This window comes from Bicyclus anynana, chromosome 20 (genome assembly GCF_947172395.1).
Source record: "Bicyclus anynana chromosome 20, ilBicAnyn1.1, whole genome shotgun sequence".
In the NCBI taxonomy this organism is placed as follows: domain Eukaryota; kingdom Metazoa; phylum Arthropoda; class Insecta; order Lepidoptera; family Nymphalidae; genus Bicyclus; species Bicyclus anynana.
In genome coordinates, this window is record NC_069102.1 from 11841419 (window position 1) to 11857302 (window position 15884).

A 15884-nucleotide genomic window follows, 5' to 3' on the forward strand; every position below is an offset into this window, starting at 1 on the left:
AATTATGTTTGGTTTATACGAAACAAGTTCTCTGCTTCAGTAATGAGATAACATCCGGAAATAAGAAAAAAGATATGAGTAAAACCATTCTCAAGCTAACTTAAATTTTTAAATTTTCATCGTTAAGAAAGAAATAAAAATGGCTCATACTCGAAAATGGCCCTAATAGCTAAACGTTTCAAAAGTTCTTTTGGAATTTCAGACAGAGCTCTTTCAAGAAAAGACTGTTAACATGGTTATTTAAACTTACTCGTATAATCCTACTTGTGGATAGGGGGCTACTGACTGCTGGTAGAGTCAAAAAGTTAAAACGGGCAAATGTGCTCGAGTTTATGCAGATTTGAGGACAGTGGTCACCAGGTCTGCTAAAGCCATTTTTTGCCTGCCACTAATCCGCTTAGTCTGTCGACGGAATGCAGATCAAACTAAGAAAAAAAATCTTGGTTATTTCTGCCACTATACAGCATTGTTATTTGTCAGACTAAATGAAACTCAGTTATCGTCGTCGTCATCAACCCATATTCGGCTCACTGCTGTGCTCGAGTCTCCTCTCAGAATGAGAGGGATAAGGTCAATAGTCCACCACGCTGGCCCAATGCGGATTGGCAGACTTCACACACGCAGAGAATTAAGATAATTCTCTGGTATGCAGGTTTCCTCACGATGTTTTCCTTCACCGATTGAGACACGTGATATTTAATTTCTTAAAATGCACACAACTGAAAAGTTGTACGTGCATGCCCCGGACCGGATTCGAACCCACACCCTCCGGAATCGGAGGCAGAGGTCATATCCACCGGGCTATCACGGCTCTAAAACTCAGTTATATGAAACTTAAAATGTCTCAGATTGACAAGCACTAAAATGTTATGTAAATAATGATGAGTTTTAAAGAGCAACTGTTTAGTTTATTGCCGGCTCTTCTCAGCAGAACCTGCCTTCCGAACCGGTGGTAGAATCTACAAACAGTCAAACTAGAAGTCTCAAAAGTGCTTGTAAAGTACCTGGTAAAAGGTGAGTAAATCTCAGACGAATTATGTAGAGACTTGTTTCGCTAGACTTTATCCATCTTTCAAAGTACAAGATCAACGATCTAACGCTTTTTAAAAAGTGTTTCGTTAGGGAGAATGTTATAATGTTGTAATCGTTTTCATCGTGTACGGAGCTGTATCAATTAAAGTGTCGGCATGTGTTGTGTTAAAAACGGTCAACAACTTTAATTTCTACTGAAAGATGAAGTTACGTTTCATTTGTAAGTATTTCTAACTTAATTATATAAAATTTGTAATAAAAACAATACCTATCTATAAATAATCTATTCTTCAGCCGGTACAGCAAAACAACGATCAAGTAATTGTATTCTGTGTAACGAGTCTAAGCGATGTTTGTCAGTCTGTGTGTGTATTGCGAGTCTCATTTGTTGTCAAAGTCAAAGACAAAATTCATTTATTTCAAATAGGCTTAGTATACAAGCTCTTTTGAAACGTCAGGTAATAATATTAAACTTAAGATAATGGTGATAATAATTATTCAAAAACTTAAAATTAAATTTACCAGGGTTCCAAAGTTAGTGTTAAATATTTACAATGCGTGAGTTTTACCTCATCCCTTATAAACAAACGACAGACAATTTTGTTAGTAGATTTGGGTGCGATACAAGTCCACAGGTATTTGGTCTGAGCTTGAAATGAATGAATTATGAATTTTGAATTTCGAATTAGAATCTTGTCTTTGATACGAGTACCTGTGATTGAGTTCTGCAGGGAGCAGGCGTCCACAGCGGAGTTGTCGGGCTCGGAGTGCGTCTGACTGTGCTGCCTGCGCGGCGCCAGGTGGTGCGCGGAGTAGTGCCCGCATTACCTGTGACTGAGTTCTGCAGGGAGCAGGCGTCCACAGCGGAGTTGTCGGGCTCGGAGTGCGTCTGACTGTGCTGCCTGCGCGGCGCCAGGTGGTGCGCGGAGTAGTGCCCGCATTATCTGTGACTGAGTTCTGCAGGGAGCAGGCGTCCACAGCGGAGTTGTCGGGCTCGGAGTGCGTCTGACTGTGCTGCCTGCGCGGCGCCAGGTGGTGCGCGGAGTGGTGCCCGCATTACATGTGACTGAGTTCTGCAGGGAGCAGGCGTCCACAGCGGAGTTGTCGGGCTCGGAGTGCGTCTGACTGTGCTGCCTGCGCGGCGCCAGGTGGTGCGCGGAGTGGTGCCCGCATTACCTGTGACTGAGTTCTGCAGGGAGCAGGCGTCCACAGCGGAGTTGTCGGGCTCGGAGTGCGTCTGACTGTGCTGCCTGCGCGGCGCCAGGTGGTGCGCGGAGTAGTGCCCGCATTACCTGTGACTGAGTTCTGCAGGGAGCAGGCGTCCACAGCGGAGTTGTCGGGCTCGGAGTGCGTCTGACTGTGCTGCCTGCGCGGCGCCAGGTGGTGCGCGGAGTAGTGCCCGCATTACCTGTGACTGAGTTCTGCAGGGAGCAGGCGTCCACAGCGGAGTTGTCGGGCTCGGAGTGCGTCTGACTGTGCTGCCTGCGCGGCGCCAGGTGGTGCGCGGAGTAGTGCCCGCCCATGCCGCAGTCGTTGCCGCCTTCGGATCGCCTGCGAAATATGTAATATGTCACTATTCATGTAATGTGTAACGTCGGGTTTAAGACATGGCTAAAAAAAAAAAAAATATGACAAAAAAAAAATTCTCAAATATACTCTCGCCATACAGGCGAAAATGATAATAATGAAGTTGGCTGAGGTAACATTGTATGTAAAAGTCCTTTCGTAAAAGTTATTAATCCTGGACACAAAAGCCGTTCGAAAAGTAGTGTATACCTCTAGAAATCGAATTTTGAATTAAAAAAAGTGTGTTAGTAGTTTTTCCAATTTTATTATTGGTTTCATCAATATTTCAATCATCTAAAAAATCATGTCAATTTTATTTCACCATGGGAAATCTAAACAAAAACAAAACAGGTATTGCTGATTTCTTTTTGATTTCACTTTTTTCTTAGACAATAGTTAAAACATAGAGGCAACGGTAGAGTCAAAACTGATCCATTTTTATGCCATTAAAAATGTGTAACGTGCAGTGCGTTGTTTGTAAGTAGGTAAGAATATGTGATCAGCATTGCAACACCTTTTATAACAATTATTAGAGTGTCAACTTTGAAGAGAAAAAAAAACAAAATCTTTTAAAAACAAAAAGTTACTTTAATTTGGTGGTTGTTGCGAAGCATTGAATATATGTAGGAATATATATTATATTACGTAATATATTATATTAGTATAAAATACATATTTATCATAAAAACTAGTTGAATTTTACCCCCTTTCTATTTACAGATTGATCTGATATTTGGTACAGCCCTTCAGTCTTATGAGAATGCATTATTTTTCGACAGTTGCATATTATAATCATCATATCAGCCGATGGACTGCAGGACATAGGCTTGTTGTTGGGACTTCCAAACATCACGATCCTGCGACTCGCTTGATGTCGTCAGTCCATCTTTTGGGAAGTCGACCAACATTGCGCTTTCTAGTGCGGGGTCGAGATTCCAGCACCTTGGGACCCCAACGTCTATCGGCTCTTCAAATTATGTAACCCGCACATTGCCACTTCAGCTTCGCGTCTCGTTGAGCTACGTTGGTGACTTTGGTTCTTCTATGGTGTGGTTCTTTAATTGCATTTATTCAGTGTAATTGTAATTGTTAATCCAGAAGGTTTTGGCCTTCTAGATTTACAATACGGGTATCATTCTCTCAATGTGGGTATGAAATAAAAGAACAATATTTATAGACCGGTAAATTTTGACCATGACGAAGATAGTTTAGGTAAAATAGGAGACAATAGATAAATGTTTTACAATTTACTGCAGTTCTTACCTTTTACTACTATACTATATACGAGTATATTACAGTAAGTACAAATTAATAATTAAACAATAAACAGTACCTAAGTGACATTTCTTCACAAAATGCAAAAATCAAAATATTAAATTGAAAGTTACTAATTATTATTCAAAATAGATTTTTTACAGCAGACTGAAGAAACTGGTAGTTTAATAGGAAGAGATATTGTTAAAGTTTTGAGAAATAACTTAATTAAATACATTAAATTGCATTCATACAAAGTTAATGATTTGTTTATTATTATGACATTTTTATTTATAACCTCAAAACAAGACAAGTAGGTATTAATTATGAAAATAATTTAAAATTGTAAATAAAATACAATTAAATATGTTAACAAATCAAATGCCAATCGCTAGTGTGACATTGAATAACTCTATTATAGACAATAATTTTTGTGTGTGAGTGACCATAAACAAAAGGTGCATGTGTTAACTAAATAAATAAAACACATATGAGCGTATGTGTAGATACATAATAAGCTACTGATAAAATATATTTTACAATTTACATAATAACAATATTTATAATAAGATTATAATCATAAAATATTAAAATAATATTATGCTCTAAACTACTTGTTAACTACGGCGCTATATTTATAAGCAAAGCCATTCGCCAAATGACTATTTGACTTACTGTTTCCACAACCGTCTCCTAACAGATGCAAGAAAGTAACAAAAAATAAAATTAAAACAATCAATGGCGATGGTAAATTTAGTGTTCGCGTTACGTCACATCACGTTACGTTACGCTTTATCCCAATATCGTGAAACAACAAAATAAACGGATTTCAGGAAATGATGTGAACGAAACAAAATGGCCGACATGCTACAAAACAAAATGGACATGAATGTATCTAGATCCTATAAAGCAATTGATTCTGTCGACTCTACAGATTTTCATGTTCCAATTTTATTTATTTCCGATTGAATGGGTGTTATTTTGGGAGTCGTGAGCGGAACGGAAAGTTACAAATAGAGAAATTTTGGACTGTAATCTACTTATGTAAAATATTGAAAAAAATGTAGAATTTTTTGGCAAAAATAATTTTTAGGGTCTTTTAGAAATAAGTTTATTAACAACTTTGATGAATTGTATTTTACTCAATAAAGGATACGATCAATTCTAAATATATTTTTTAAATATAAATTTTGAGTTGTGTATATTTTCTCCATTTGTAGCAGTTTCGCAAAGCTCCCAAAATATTCATAGCATCTGTATAGTATTTTTTGATATCGATAATAGGTAACTGTGGCATATTTTTTTGTCCTTAATTCTATTGTGATAATTTTGCAGTTTGCCAGTGCCTAAGTTGTATTCAAGCTCTCCTAATTTCCTAAGTTTAAATTAAGTGTTGGCTTTTTGACTAAGTCTTTAAGTAAACGTAATCCATTCCACTCCGTTTGCTGTTCTAATTCTATACTGAATGATCTGGAAACGAATATGATTAAGTTCGAGTGGTGCGAACAAATACGTCGCGCACTGATAACTTATACCGCAGACTAAAAGAAGAAGATAGACGAACACCTGACTAATATAATATGACTACCTGAATAATAGACTTTTGCATAGCAAAGTGTATATAAATTTCGTGGCAAGCATATTCGTAGTTACGAATATAAGAATTACTGCCATCTTATTTTTCTTTATTTTTAAGAATACTTTTTACTACACCTGTAAATTTTAGGAAATATGATTGGTTATTTTTTGACCAATGATGGCAAGTACAAATCTTACCCAACTACACACCAAGTTTATTAGTAACCTCTAAAACAGGTAAACTACGAGTATCTATGAGTTATAAGATCAATTAATGGATCTGAATGTCATGTTTGTCGATTCAGGCATTGTTTAAGGCCTTATTTCCATGAAATCAGATAATATCTTAGCTGTTTTTAAAAAACCTCATAATCATTAAACTGCCGTTTTTTAAATTCTTCATCAACACTAGTTTATTATAGCGTCCCATACAGCTTTATTATTTACACTATACTGGCTAACGCTTAGTTGCAATCACGCCTGACAGTAAGCGAAGATGCAACCTAGAAAAGTTGCAGTATAACGTCTATTTCATTCATTTAGTCTGTGAATAGAACTAAACCGGAGTGGAACTTTAGTGGTCCGAGCCTTAAGCTTAGCTTGATCTATTCCAGCTTTTACCGGCGTGTGTGCAAAATGCCAGCTTACCGTCTAGTGTTGGCTGTGCGGCGGGTGCCGGCGGAAGTGGTGCGCGGACGAAGGCTGTGCGTGTCCGACGGAGCCTCCCGTACTTCCGGTAGGAATGCGTCGTCCGTCGCTGATGGTACTGTGTGGATAAATTATGTTGTTACATATAAATGGTTAAGAAAGAATAAATATTTAGGATGAAAGAAAGAAAAGTTTATTAAGGTTTAAAGATTTGCTCCACTGTTATGTCAGCCGATAAAACTGATCGTGTCGGTCGCGATCGCCACGGTGTCATGCACATCGCGACTAACACACTGATCGTGTGTTTTATCGGCTGTCAAGCCATTAGCGCTGCAGGCATGTAAGCTTACTTGATCGTCAATGGCTGACATTAAGAGACTAGAGTGGTATTGATAGAGGAATTGAAAAATCATTTATAACACATTTGCTCGTAAAGTATCTAATAATTCACCAATTTCAAGATAGTAATGTATCTCATTACGCACATGTGCCGTAATGTAAAGTAAAACGCACATGTGCTGTAATGTAATTTAAAACATTTATCATCCGTCTAAAAACGAGCCGTAGGTACTTTTTAAATTTTAGCAAAGAGTTTTTATGGCAGAAAAGAGCTCGACATTTTGTGAGATCAAATATAATAAAAAACATTATTATTATATATTATTACTAGGTGGTAACTAGCCACGGCTGCCTCCCACCAGCCAGGCTTGGACCAATTTAGAAAACCTCAATCGGCCCAGCCGGGGATCGAACCCAGGACCGCCGCCTTGTAAATCAACCGAGCATAGCAATGGGCCACGGAGGCCGTCTAAGTTATTATTAATTTCTACTCTTTCTCTATCTATCTCACCACAGTAAAAGTAAAGTAGGCTAGAGCCATCCATCGAGTAAAATGCAAAAAAATTTAAAGACAAATTTAGGTACCTTTTAAAATCTTCAAAGGTTAATTATAAAATTGGATGCTAAAAATATACTTTGGCTACCTCGTTAAAATACAATCACAAACTTTGTTCAATTAGTTTTTAATGTATAAAATTATAATATTTTACATTCTTTTGTTATCATAACGATCGCTTGCGTTTATTAAGTCATATTTTTGATGGCTTAATAATAGTTAGTCTTATAAAAATCTTTTATACATTTTAAGAATCTTAAAAGGATAAAGAACCTATTTAATTAAAAAAGGATTATAAAAAAATGTACTCTTTCTGTATAATTTTTTAACAATTTTTTTCTAAAATAAACTAGCAGACGCCTCGCGGTTTCACCCGCGTAGTTCCGGTTCCCGTGATATCACGGCTTCAAAATACAGCTAATAACACTCAAAACTAACGTGGCTTTCTAAGGATAAAAGAATTTTCAAAATCGGTTTAGTAGATCTTCCAGAGATTACCCCCTACAAAAACACAAACTTTAAAATATAGTAAAAAATACTATAGATTAAACATTACGCCGCGATAGGTCAGGAAAGAGATATCATTACTAGTTTTTTTCTTTAATTTTGAGATGTATGTACTCTTATGATTAATTCACCCGTACATGCCAGGGCGTCTAGCCATGTTACAGCGATCGATTCTCTTTATAAAAACGCTAACGCTTCGAAAGTTAAAAAAAAAGTTAAGTTTTCGAAGCGTCAGAGTTTGTAGAAAGCAAATAGTTTATGTGGCAAGACGCATAAATTTACTAGATTATTTATTCCATTGTACAAAGTGTACCTTTCTTTTCATCGCTAGGCTCAGTCCTGTTGCTGTCAGAAGACCTCTGCCGGGCCGGTGTGACGGGCGCGGTGGGCCTGATGACCGTGACGTCAGGCCCGGCGACACTGCCGCCTGACGACGTTGATATGGAGTCCGCGTCGGGCTCCTTCTCAGGCCCGGCGTCAGGCCCAGACTGTGGCAACTCGTCCTAATTTGATAAAACATAATTAAACTCATACAGCTTGTGTTTTACTTGTCAAACTGCTATGTGTAATAAATTGTAAGGTGTATGAAACTTTCAAATTAGACAAACTGTGTGCCTAGTGGGAGTTTTCAATGTTTTCATACTGTTACTATCACGTTAACGTAAACGCGAATTTGTATGGAATTGAAACAGTTGTGCAGTAGTGCCACTAGATGGCGCTGTTTCAATTCCTTGGAAATTCGCGTTTACGTTAACGTGATCGTCACAGTATGAAACTGCCAGTAGGCCTTCTGATTTGTGTCAGTGATTTGTGCTCAATCTGAAAAGTTAAGTCGTAGACTATTAATACTCGTAAAACAATCATAACATTTACAAAAGCATGCTTTACCTACTTGGGTGAAAAAACGTGCGCAAAATCTATCGAGGTCGTTTAAAAGATAAGGATCAGTATTAATTTTAATGTAATTAACCAAAACTGATTTACCGTAAAAATTATGCTACCAGTAAATGTATTTATCTGTATCTCTGTACTCATTACAGTTATACATATATAATAGGTATTTAGGTATAGGATTTAATTAATAGTTTACGACTAAACATATAGCATGCAAAACTGTATAGAATTGTGTATTGAAGTATGGTGAAATCTGATGTCTATAGGCTCGTATTTAAACACTACTTTTGGGTACGACAAATATTTTTGTTTTAATTTAATTGTTAGTAGGTAATTAAAAACGACTGTGCAATTGTATATCCACAAAGTTACGAGTACACGACGAGTTATGCGAGACAAAATAAGTAATAGGGTATTTATACCATGTTTAACAAATAAATATGTGATAACAGGTTTCCGTTTCGAAACAGTGAAATGAAATAAGTACCCTATTATTGATAAATTGTTAAGTATAGTGTAGTATACACGTAGAAGATTAATAAGAAGCACACAAAGATTAAGAAGAACATGTAGAACTTAAAAATGACTCAAGAACATAGAACCATATGCCGTCTCTCGCGACAGGAAGCGTTTTATGTTATAAATCTTGTTCAATTTTAATAATTACTCTAAATTTATACCCCAGAAATTTCCGCGTTTTATCGACAATATTTCAATAACAAAAAGTATGTACTTCAACAAATAATATTTAGTTTTTATTGCACTATATTGTACAATACTGTGCATCTATCTATGCTATGGTTTAAAAACTTTAATTTTAAGCCAAACTAGACGCCAAATGCTTTATTAAATTGATTGTTGACTTACTGTATTCACAATTGTTCCCTAATGAAACGTAAGAAAGAAAAAAAACATATTAATATACTTGATTATGTTCAATCAATGGGTCGTTTACGTAAATCTTTCAAATTACGTAAGCAAAAAGCAATTAAGAAACTTATACCTAATTATCTAAATTAAAAACGTCTCATTGATTAAAATATTCATGAAAAAGGAAAAGTTCGGCGAAACTTATTTAAAATTAATTAGGAAGTACAAAATTAGGGTTGAAGATATTAAAAAATGTTTCTAAAGCTCGGCTAAGCAAAAGGAATTTAATGAGAAAATGGAAAGCTAATGTTTTGTCTAGTAAAATAAAAACGTTTTTGGTATCGAAAGAAAATACCCGTCAGTTAAAGGACATGCCCCTTAAGCCAAGTGGCGCATCGATTCTCTTTCTACGCTTCGATATCTAGAAAAATGTATGGGAATGACATTTGCTATCGACAGGTCACGTGATCAAGATCTGTCATTCCCATTCATTTTGCTAGTTTTCGAAACGTTTCCGATCGTAGAAAGAGAATTGACATGCTACTTGGTACAAGGGATGATTGTAGTATTTAGCACGAAAGCTTGCGACAGTCGGGACATACTTCATCTAATGAAGAACATTAATTGTCAGCCCACGCTCCTGCCATGTAAGTATTCGTATGTACGGTAGCTAATTATTAAAAAAAGACTAAAAAATATGGAGTTTGCAATGTGGTAGCTTTGGTCCAGAAGTTCAGAGTCAAAGTATAAAACGTAATATTTTAATATTTTCTACGGGATATCATGAGGAATCATGTATTTAGTCGCCAGGCCATTCTTGGCATCCCTTCGATAGAGACACTTAAAGTTATCTTAAAATCATTAACGGTGTTTTTTGAAAGTAAGTGACGGGCGAATGGAACGTGAATTCTCATATTATCATAATAATATGAATTGCATAAGCAAAGGAGAATATAAAAAAAAACGTTTTATACTTGAAGGCTTGAGAGTTTGGACCTTCTAAAGCCAAACTCCAAACTCTATAATTGGCTTCCGTACTTACTTGCGGTAGAAAATAATAATAATTAGCCTTCATAAAATATGTCTAACCATCGCAGATTCTCAGTTCAATATGATTGAGGTAAGAAAAAAAGTTAGTTGGGCAATAAAACGCGGAATAAGATCTGCTAGAAGTGGCTTACTTCGGAGGCCTGCGAGGCGTGCTCGTCCTCCTCCTGCACGGGCCGCACCGCGAACCGCGTCACCCCAGTCTCACTGTCCGACAGCACCTGCCGCGACCACGGTAAGCGCAAGATCACATTAGCTTTACTGTTCAGGGTATAATTCACCAGGGTGTCCACTTTGTATGTCAAGGAAGCTTAAGGTGATCAAAGAACGACAATGAATTGAGAAAGTCAGGGAAAATTAGGATAAAAAAGACAGGAAAGCTTAAGTCGGTCAGTATCAGTTAATGAATTCAAGAAGTCACATGGAAAATTCAGGGAAAATTCAATATTATATAACAGTTTTTGCATCCAGGTGCAAACATTTTATTTGACCAAGTTTGGAAGTTCTACCAGCAATTTTTTTGGATCTTTTTAGTCTATATTTTAATATAATTTTGGTCATAATAAGCTCTGTTTTGTTATTTTTATTATTTGAGTGAACAACAGTAACGTTTTAGGAAGATTACCTTTTTGTATTATTTCAAATGGTCAGGGATGAGGGAAAGTCAGAGTTCTTAACTTAATTATTGGACACCCTATCTGTGTTCTGTTTCTCTCTAATTATCTATTTCTAAACGAAGCAGAACTACTCATAGTTTCGTAATTTTTGTACGAAAGTAAGGCCACAAACGAATCTGTTCGTCGTAGCACATTTTGTTTTACAAACTTTCTTTTACGAAGTCAGGGATAACTTCTTAAACATTTTTAAGGCAAGTGTGATCTTACGGTAAAGCTGGGTAAAAACTACGACACTTTTGTATACACGATGGCCAACGAGAACTAAAAGCTTGTTATTAAGTAAAAACACTTTTATGACTTATTTGAATTTCAATTCAAAAATTGGTATGACAAGAGTATTTACTTATTTTATCGATTTGTTTTTTCTTCTGTTTTTTAAACTAAACATTAAAAAAACTGAGTTCTTACGTTGCTCAGTTGGTCACCATGTATATAAAACAAATAGTTAGACAGAAATAGTTATGATTTTTGTTAGTGCGTCGCAGTATGTACCGGGCTTCACAAAGACACATCTAGTACGCAATTTGTGATCTGTGTTACAGGATCGCCGTATTTAACTTAAGTTTGATTGGTTTTATTAAATGTGATGAGAAAAGTTTCTACAGATTTCTATATTAATGTGTTTTTCGAGGAAACGTTTGATATCGATGATGTTTGATGTTAATTCGTTATTTTGAGTTCAAAACTTGATTGACTTCAACGCACGTTTGATATAGCATCTATAGATAGAGAAGAATTTGAAACTCACACTTGTCGAGACATAAAATATTAAATATATTGCAGAATAAAGCTACAAATAGCCCAACATAAATATCTTAATATATAATAAATACACTTGCAAAACTACCCGCTGTAGCCATGCTACTTATCTATTCTCTTTCTATAATCTCTAACGCTTCAAAAACTTGTATGGGAAATCCATATCCGAATGATAAAGTTGATCACGTGACCTATCGATAACGAATGTTCTTCCCATACATTTTCAAATCGTTTGCGTTTGTAGAACGAGAATCAATGTAACATGGCTAGAGCTGTAAAAGCGCTACCGAGGCTTTAGAGTTATCTGCCCATTATTTATTAACTCTATATAAAAACTGTTTGGAAAAATCGCAGCTATAAATAAATATGATGATTTAATGCTTCATTAATCTTTTTCTGAGCAAATATTTCATTTTGGCCTTAATAATGTTAGTGTTTATTTAAGAGTAGGTACCCTAAGCGGAAATGTCTGCAAATTTCGACTCTATTTGCCGAGTACACAACGAAACAGTATTGTTGTGTTCAAAAGCGAAATTTCTCAATTTACATTTTAATGAGGACCCAACGGTACACTTCCGAGGTTTATATAAAAAGAAGGTTTCATTCGGTGCGAAAAAAAAGCTTCGCGGTATTTTTTTAACTGTGACTTGTAAAAATAACGAGATGTTTACAAACATTTTTTACTATTGGATATGTCACTGGCGCGTCGAAACTGAGGTGTCTTATTGTCTTGTTTTTATTTAGTCGCATAGTAAACGAAAGTTATTTAAACAAATAATACCTAAATATTGTCTACAATGTCGAATAGGGATGATGACAGTTTTTTAGGTAGGTTTATATTAATCATTAAATTTTTATGGGCGTTCAAACAAAATTACTAATATCTTTGTTCTTAGTGCGTTTATGTTAGTTTATGTATTGAAAAATGTTACATTTAATGTAAGGAAGCTAAAACTGTATGAATTTTCATCTAATTACGATAGAAGATTTTTAATAGATTTTGAAACTTTATAATCTTATTTATCCAGACGATCTATGCTTTTTATGTATAAATTAGTTAACATTGACCTTATTTGCCCGAATGCATCATAAAAATCAATATATTCAAACTTAGTTATCATCCCAATTGTGGGTTCAGGAAGTGTAAAAAACTATATATAATGTAAGTACCTAAACACTCAATGGGCTTGCTAAATTCAGGTTACTTTTTGCGGTGATTTTGTAGGCACGTAATCTAATGGTATAAAATCGTTGGATGCTTATATATTTTATTATATCCCTTTTTTAACATTCTATTATCAGATTTTTTAACATAATTTTGATGCATCGAAAAGTTTACGCTTAAAGCCATTTAACTTGATGTTATGGAATATACAATTTGTTATTCCGCTAACTTGGCTTGGCTCTTCGACACATTTTTGCAAAAAAAATAGAAACTTTCTTTTATTAAAAAAAAAAAATTCTAGCAAGACATTTTTATAATCAAACACAGATCACAAATCGCATAAAGCACGAACGGAGTTCCATAGAACAAAAAACAAATGCGAACAACAAACAAAACATCTGAAACACATAAACAAGACGGAAATAAAGAACAATGTTGCAACAAACACATAACATCGATTATGTTAAATGTAACATGCTTGAACAACGAGCTAAGGGCGTGTTCACAACAAATACACATTGCAGATATCACTTTATGACTGCCATTCCATATATCCGATACGATATCACGGTTTTTAAGCCGATTACAAAAATATACAGGTTGTCCCGTAATTAATTAATAAAACGCAAATGGTAGATAGACCATTTAATTATCTAAAACTAATTTTAATAGTTTAAAAAATAATGAAAGAAAAATATTAATTGCACTCGAAAGAAAAAAATAAAACATTATTAAAAAAAAAGTATTGTATTACATTGGTAATTTAATCCGTAATGTTTAACATAAATCAGACCTTTAAAATCTTAATTACAGCAGCCGGAGCATTGAAAAAACTAATTAAAGATGGAAAAATTTGAACAATCTGAAAAAATATATATAAATAACTTGGTCACCCTAGGGATTTTTGGAAACTATTCAAATTACTTTAAGATAATTAAGTGGTATATCGACCAGTTGCATTTTATCCTTTAATTACGGGACACTCTGTACATATAAAACATAATAAATATTAAAACTTTTAATGCAATAATTTACTTTCTTCACATTTTTAAGTAAATATAGGTAGCGAGATATGGGATCGCATATTGAATGGTTAACAATTAACATTGTGTCAATATTTACTTAAATTAATTAAGTAATGTCATGTTGATTTACTTCTTCTTTTTTATTTATGTACCTGCTTTTGTAAGTATTCACAGTTCTTTTTTTATCTTTTTGTCAGTCTCTTAGACTTACTAAGCCCTATTCGCAAAAAACGCGATTCGCGAAAAAGGCGTTAAAAAACGTCGCGTTTTTAAGGCTAGTGCGAATGGCGGCTAAGGGTTTTTTCTATTACATCCTAAGTTTCTATAATCAGCCTCATTGCCTATCTTTCAAGATATGTGTAGAATAAATTTGTACCAAATAAGCTTCCATTTTTTTTAAATATGACCAATATTCCCATTCCAACTAGTCGAGAAAGACGTCGTCAGGACTGAGTACGACAATAGACCAACGGGGCGGGAATCGAACCACCACCCGTCGGTGATGAGTCCGACCGCTCCTACCGTTGAGCTATTGAGGCTCTGCAGACTACATCGTCACTTAACGTCAGGTGAGATTACAGTCGAGGGCTAACTTTTTGATTTTTGATGATGTAGGATAAAGCGTGTTTTTAATTCGGAAACTACATCTTAGACCATACTGTCTTATAGCTCACAACTTACCTCGGACCTATCACTGGCCGTCCTAAGTCTAGGTCCCGCGGCAGCGAAGCTGGGCGGAGGTGGTCCCAACGTGTCAGTCGACCCTCGGTTCACTAGCGACGGATGCGTTGCCATGAACCGATGTATCACAGCTAAGTGATTCATTGTCTGCTCAGCGACATCTTCTAATTTTCGTAACCTAAATTCTACACTCTGTAAAAGATAAACACTATTAATATTATATCGAAATGTTATCTATGTTTCAGACTCTTGAGCCAACAGTGACCGTGACTGCGCAGCGACTATTGGATCAGGTGCGAGCAATCCAGCGACGTCATCTGCTGGATGATTGTTCCGATAGTTGTTTCAGTCAATGGTCTTACAGCGAAAAGCTTCGACTAACACCTTAAGAAGCTTTCGCTTAACTGTTGGATCAAGAGTCGGATACAAAAGGCAGTGATTCTTGAGACGGCGCGTATTGTGAGGAGGTTCCTCACCCTGGAGCCCTGACCACCGGTTGCTTGGGCACTCAAATGTCCCGCAGCGGGAGGGTGAATATTTTTTTATAAATTATTAATAATGTTTTGTATTTTATACTTATATTGTTAAAAATTAAAAAAAAATGTAATAAATTGTTCTAACTCGTAAAATAGCAAGGAATTCAGTCTAAAATGCTTCCTACTTTTTCAACATACTTTTTCTTTCCCCCTAAAAATGTCTAATTAATAATAGTCCTCGACTGGTTCCACGTGATTTTTTCTTTCTTGTGAAAGTATTTTTTTTTAATTTGCAAAATTATTGCATTATTATTATATAATAATTTGCATTTGCAAAAGTATTTCCGCGCAAAAAAAAATGCAGTCATACAAATTTAAAAAATTGGTTTTTTGAAATCTGTTATTCTTTTTATCACTTGATGTTTGATCATTTTATTCAAATTTCAATTACTTCATTTCTGTTCATTAAGCCTACCTAGTAATTATGAACAAATTTAACAAATTTTTATGAACTTTCGATGAATGCATCAATATACTATACATAAACATACTATATTATACTTATACAGGGTGTTGCGGAGTATTTTACATAATTTCAAGGTGTTGACAAGTCCACCTATAGAAGCCGAACTGCATAACAATTTTTTTTAACAAAAAAAAAAACTTTTTATATTTTCATACAAAGTAATTCAAATAATTCCGACTATGCACGTAAGACACGCCTTTATCTCTCCTTGCATTTTAAAATACGCAATCGTAGTGGTAAGACTGTCGATATCGACGAGATATTGCTAATGGCACTCCGCACTT

General features: G+C 35.3%; 1 protein-coding gene across 1 annotated transcript in view; it reads right to left on the reverse strand.

Annotated features, from left to right (window-relative positions):
* The window catches only part of LOC112047143 (transient receptor potential cation channel trpm), a gene marked incomplete in the record, with an annotated part of 316213 nt that overhangs the window by 13791 nt on the left and 286538 nt on the right, over positions 1–15884 (reverse strand). The window contains 5 exon segments of the mRNA XM_052887808.1: positions 2441–2583; positions 6079–6196; positions 7794–7983; positions 10426–10512; positions 14599–14790. Of these exon segments, the coding sequence (XP_052743768.1) occupies positions 2441–2583; positions 6079–6196; positions 7794–7983; positions 10426–10512; positions 14599–14790 (730 nt within the window).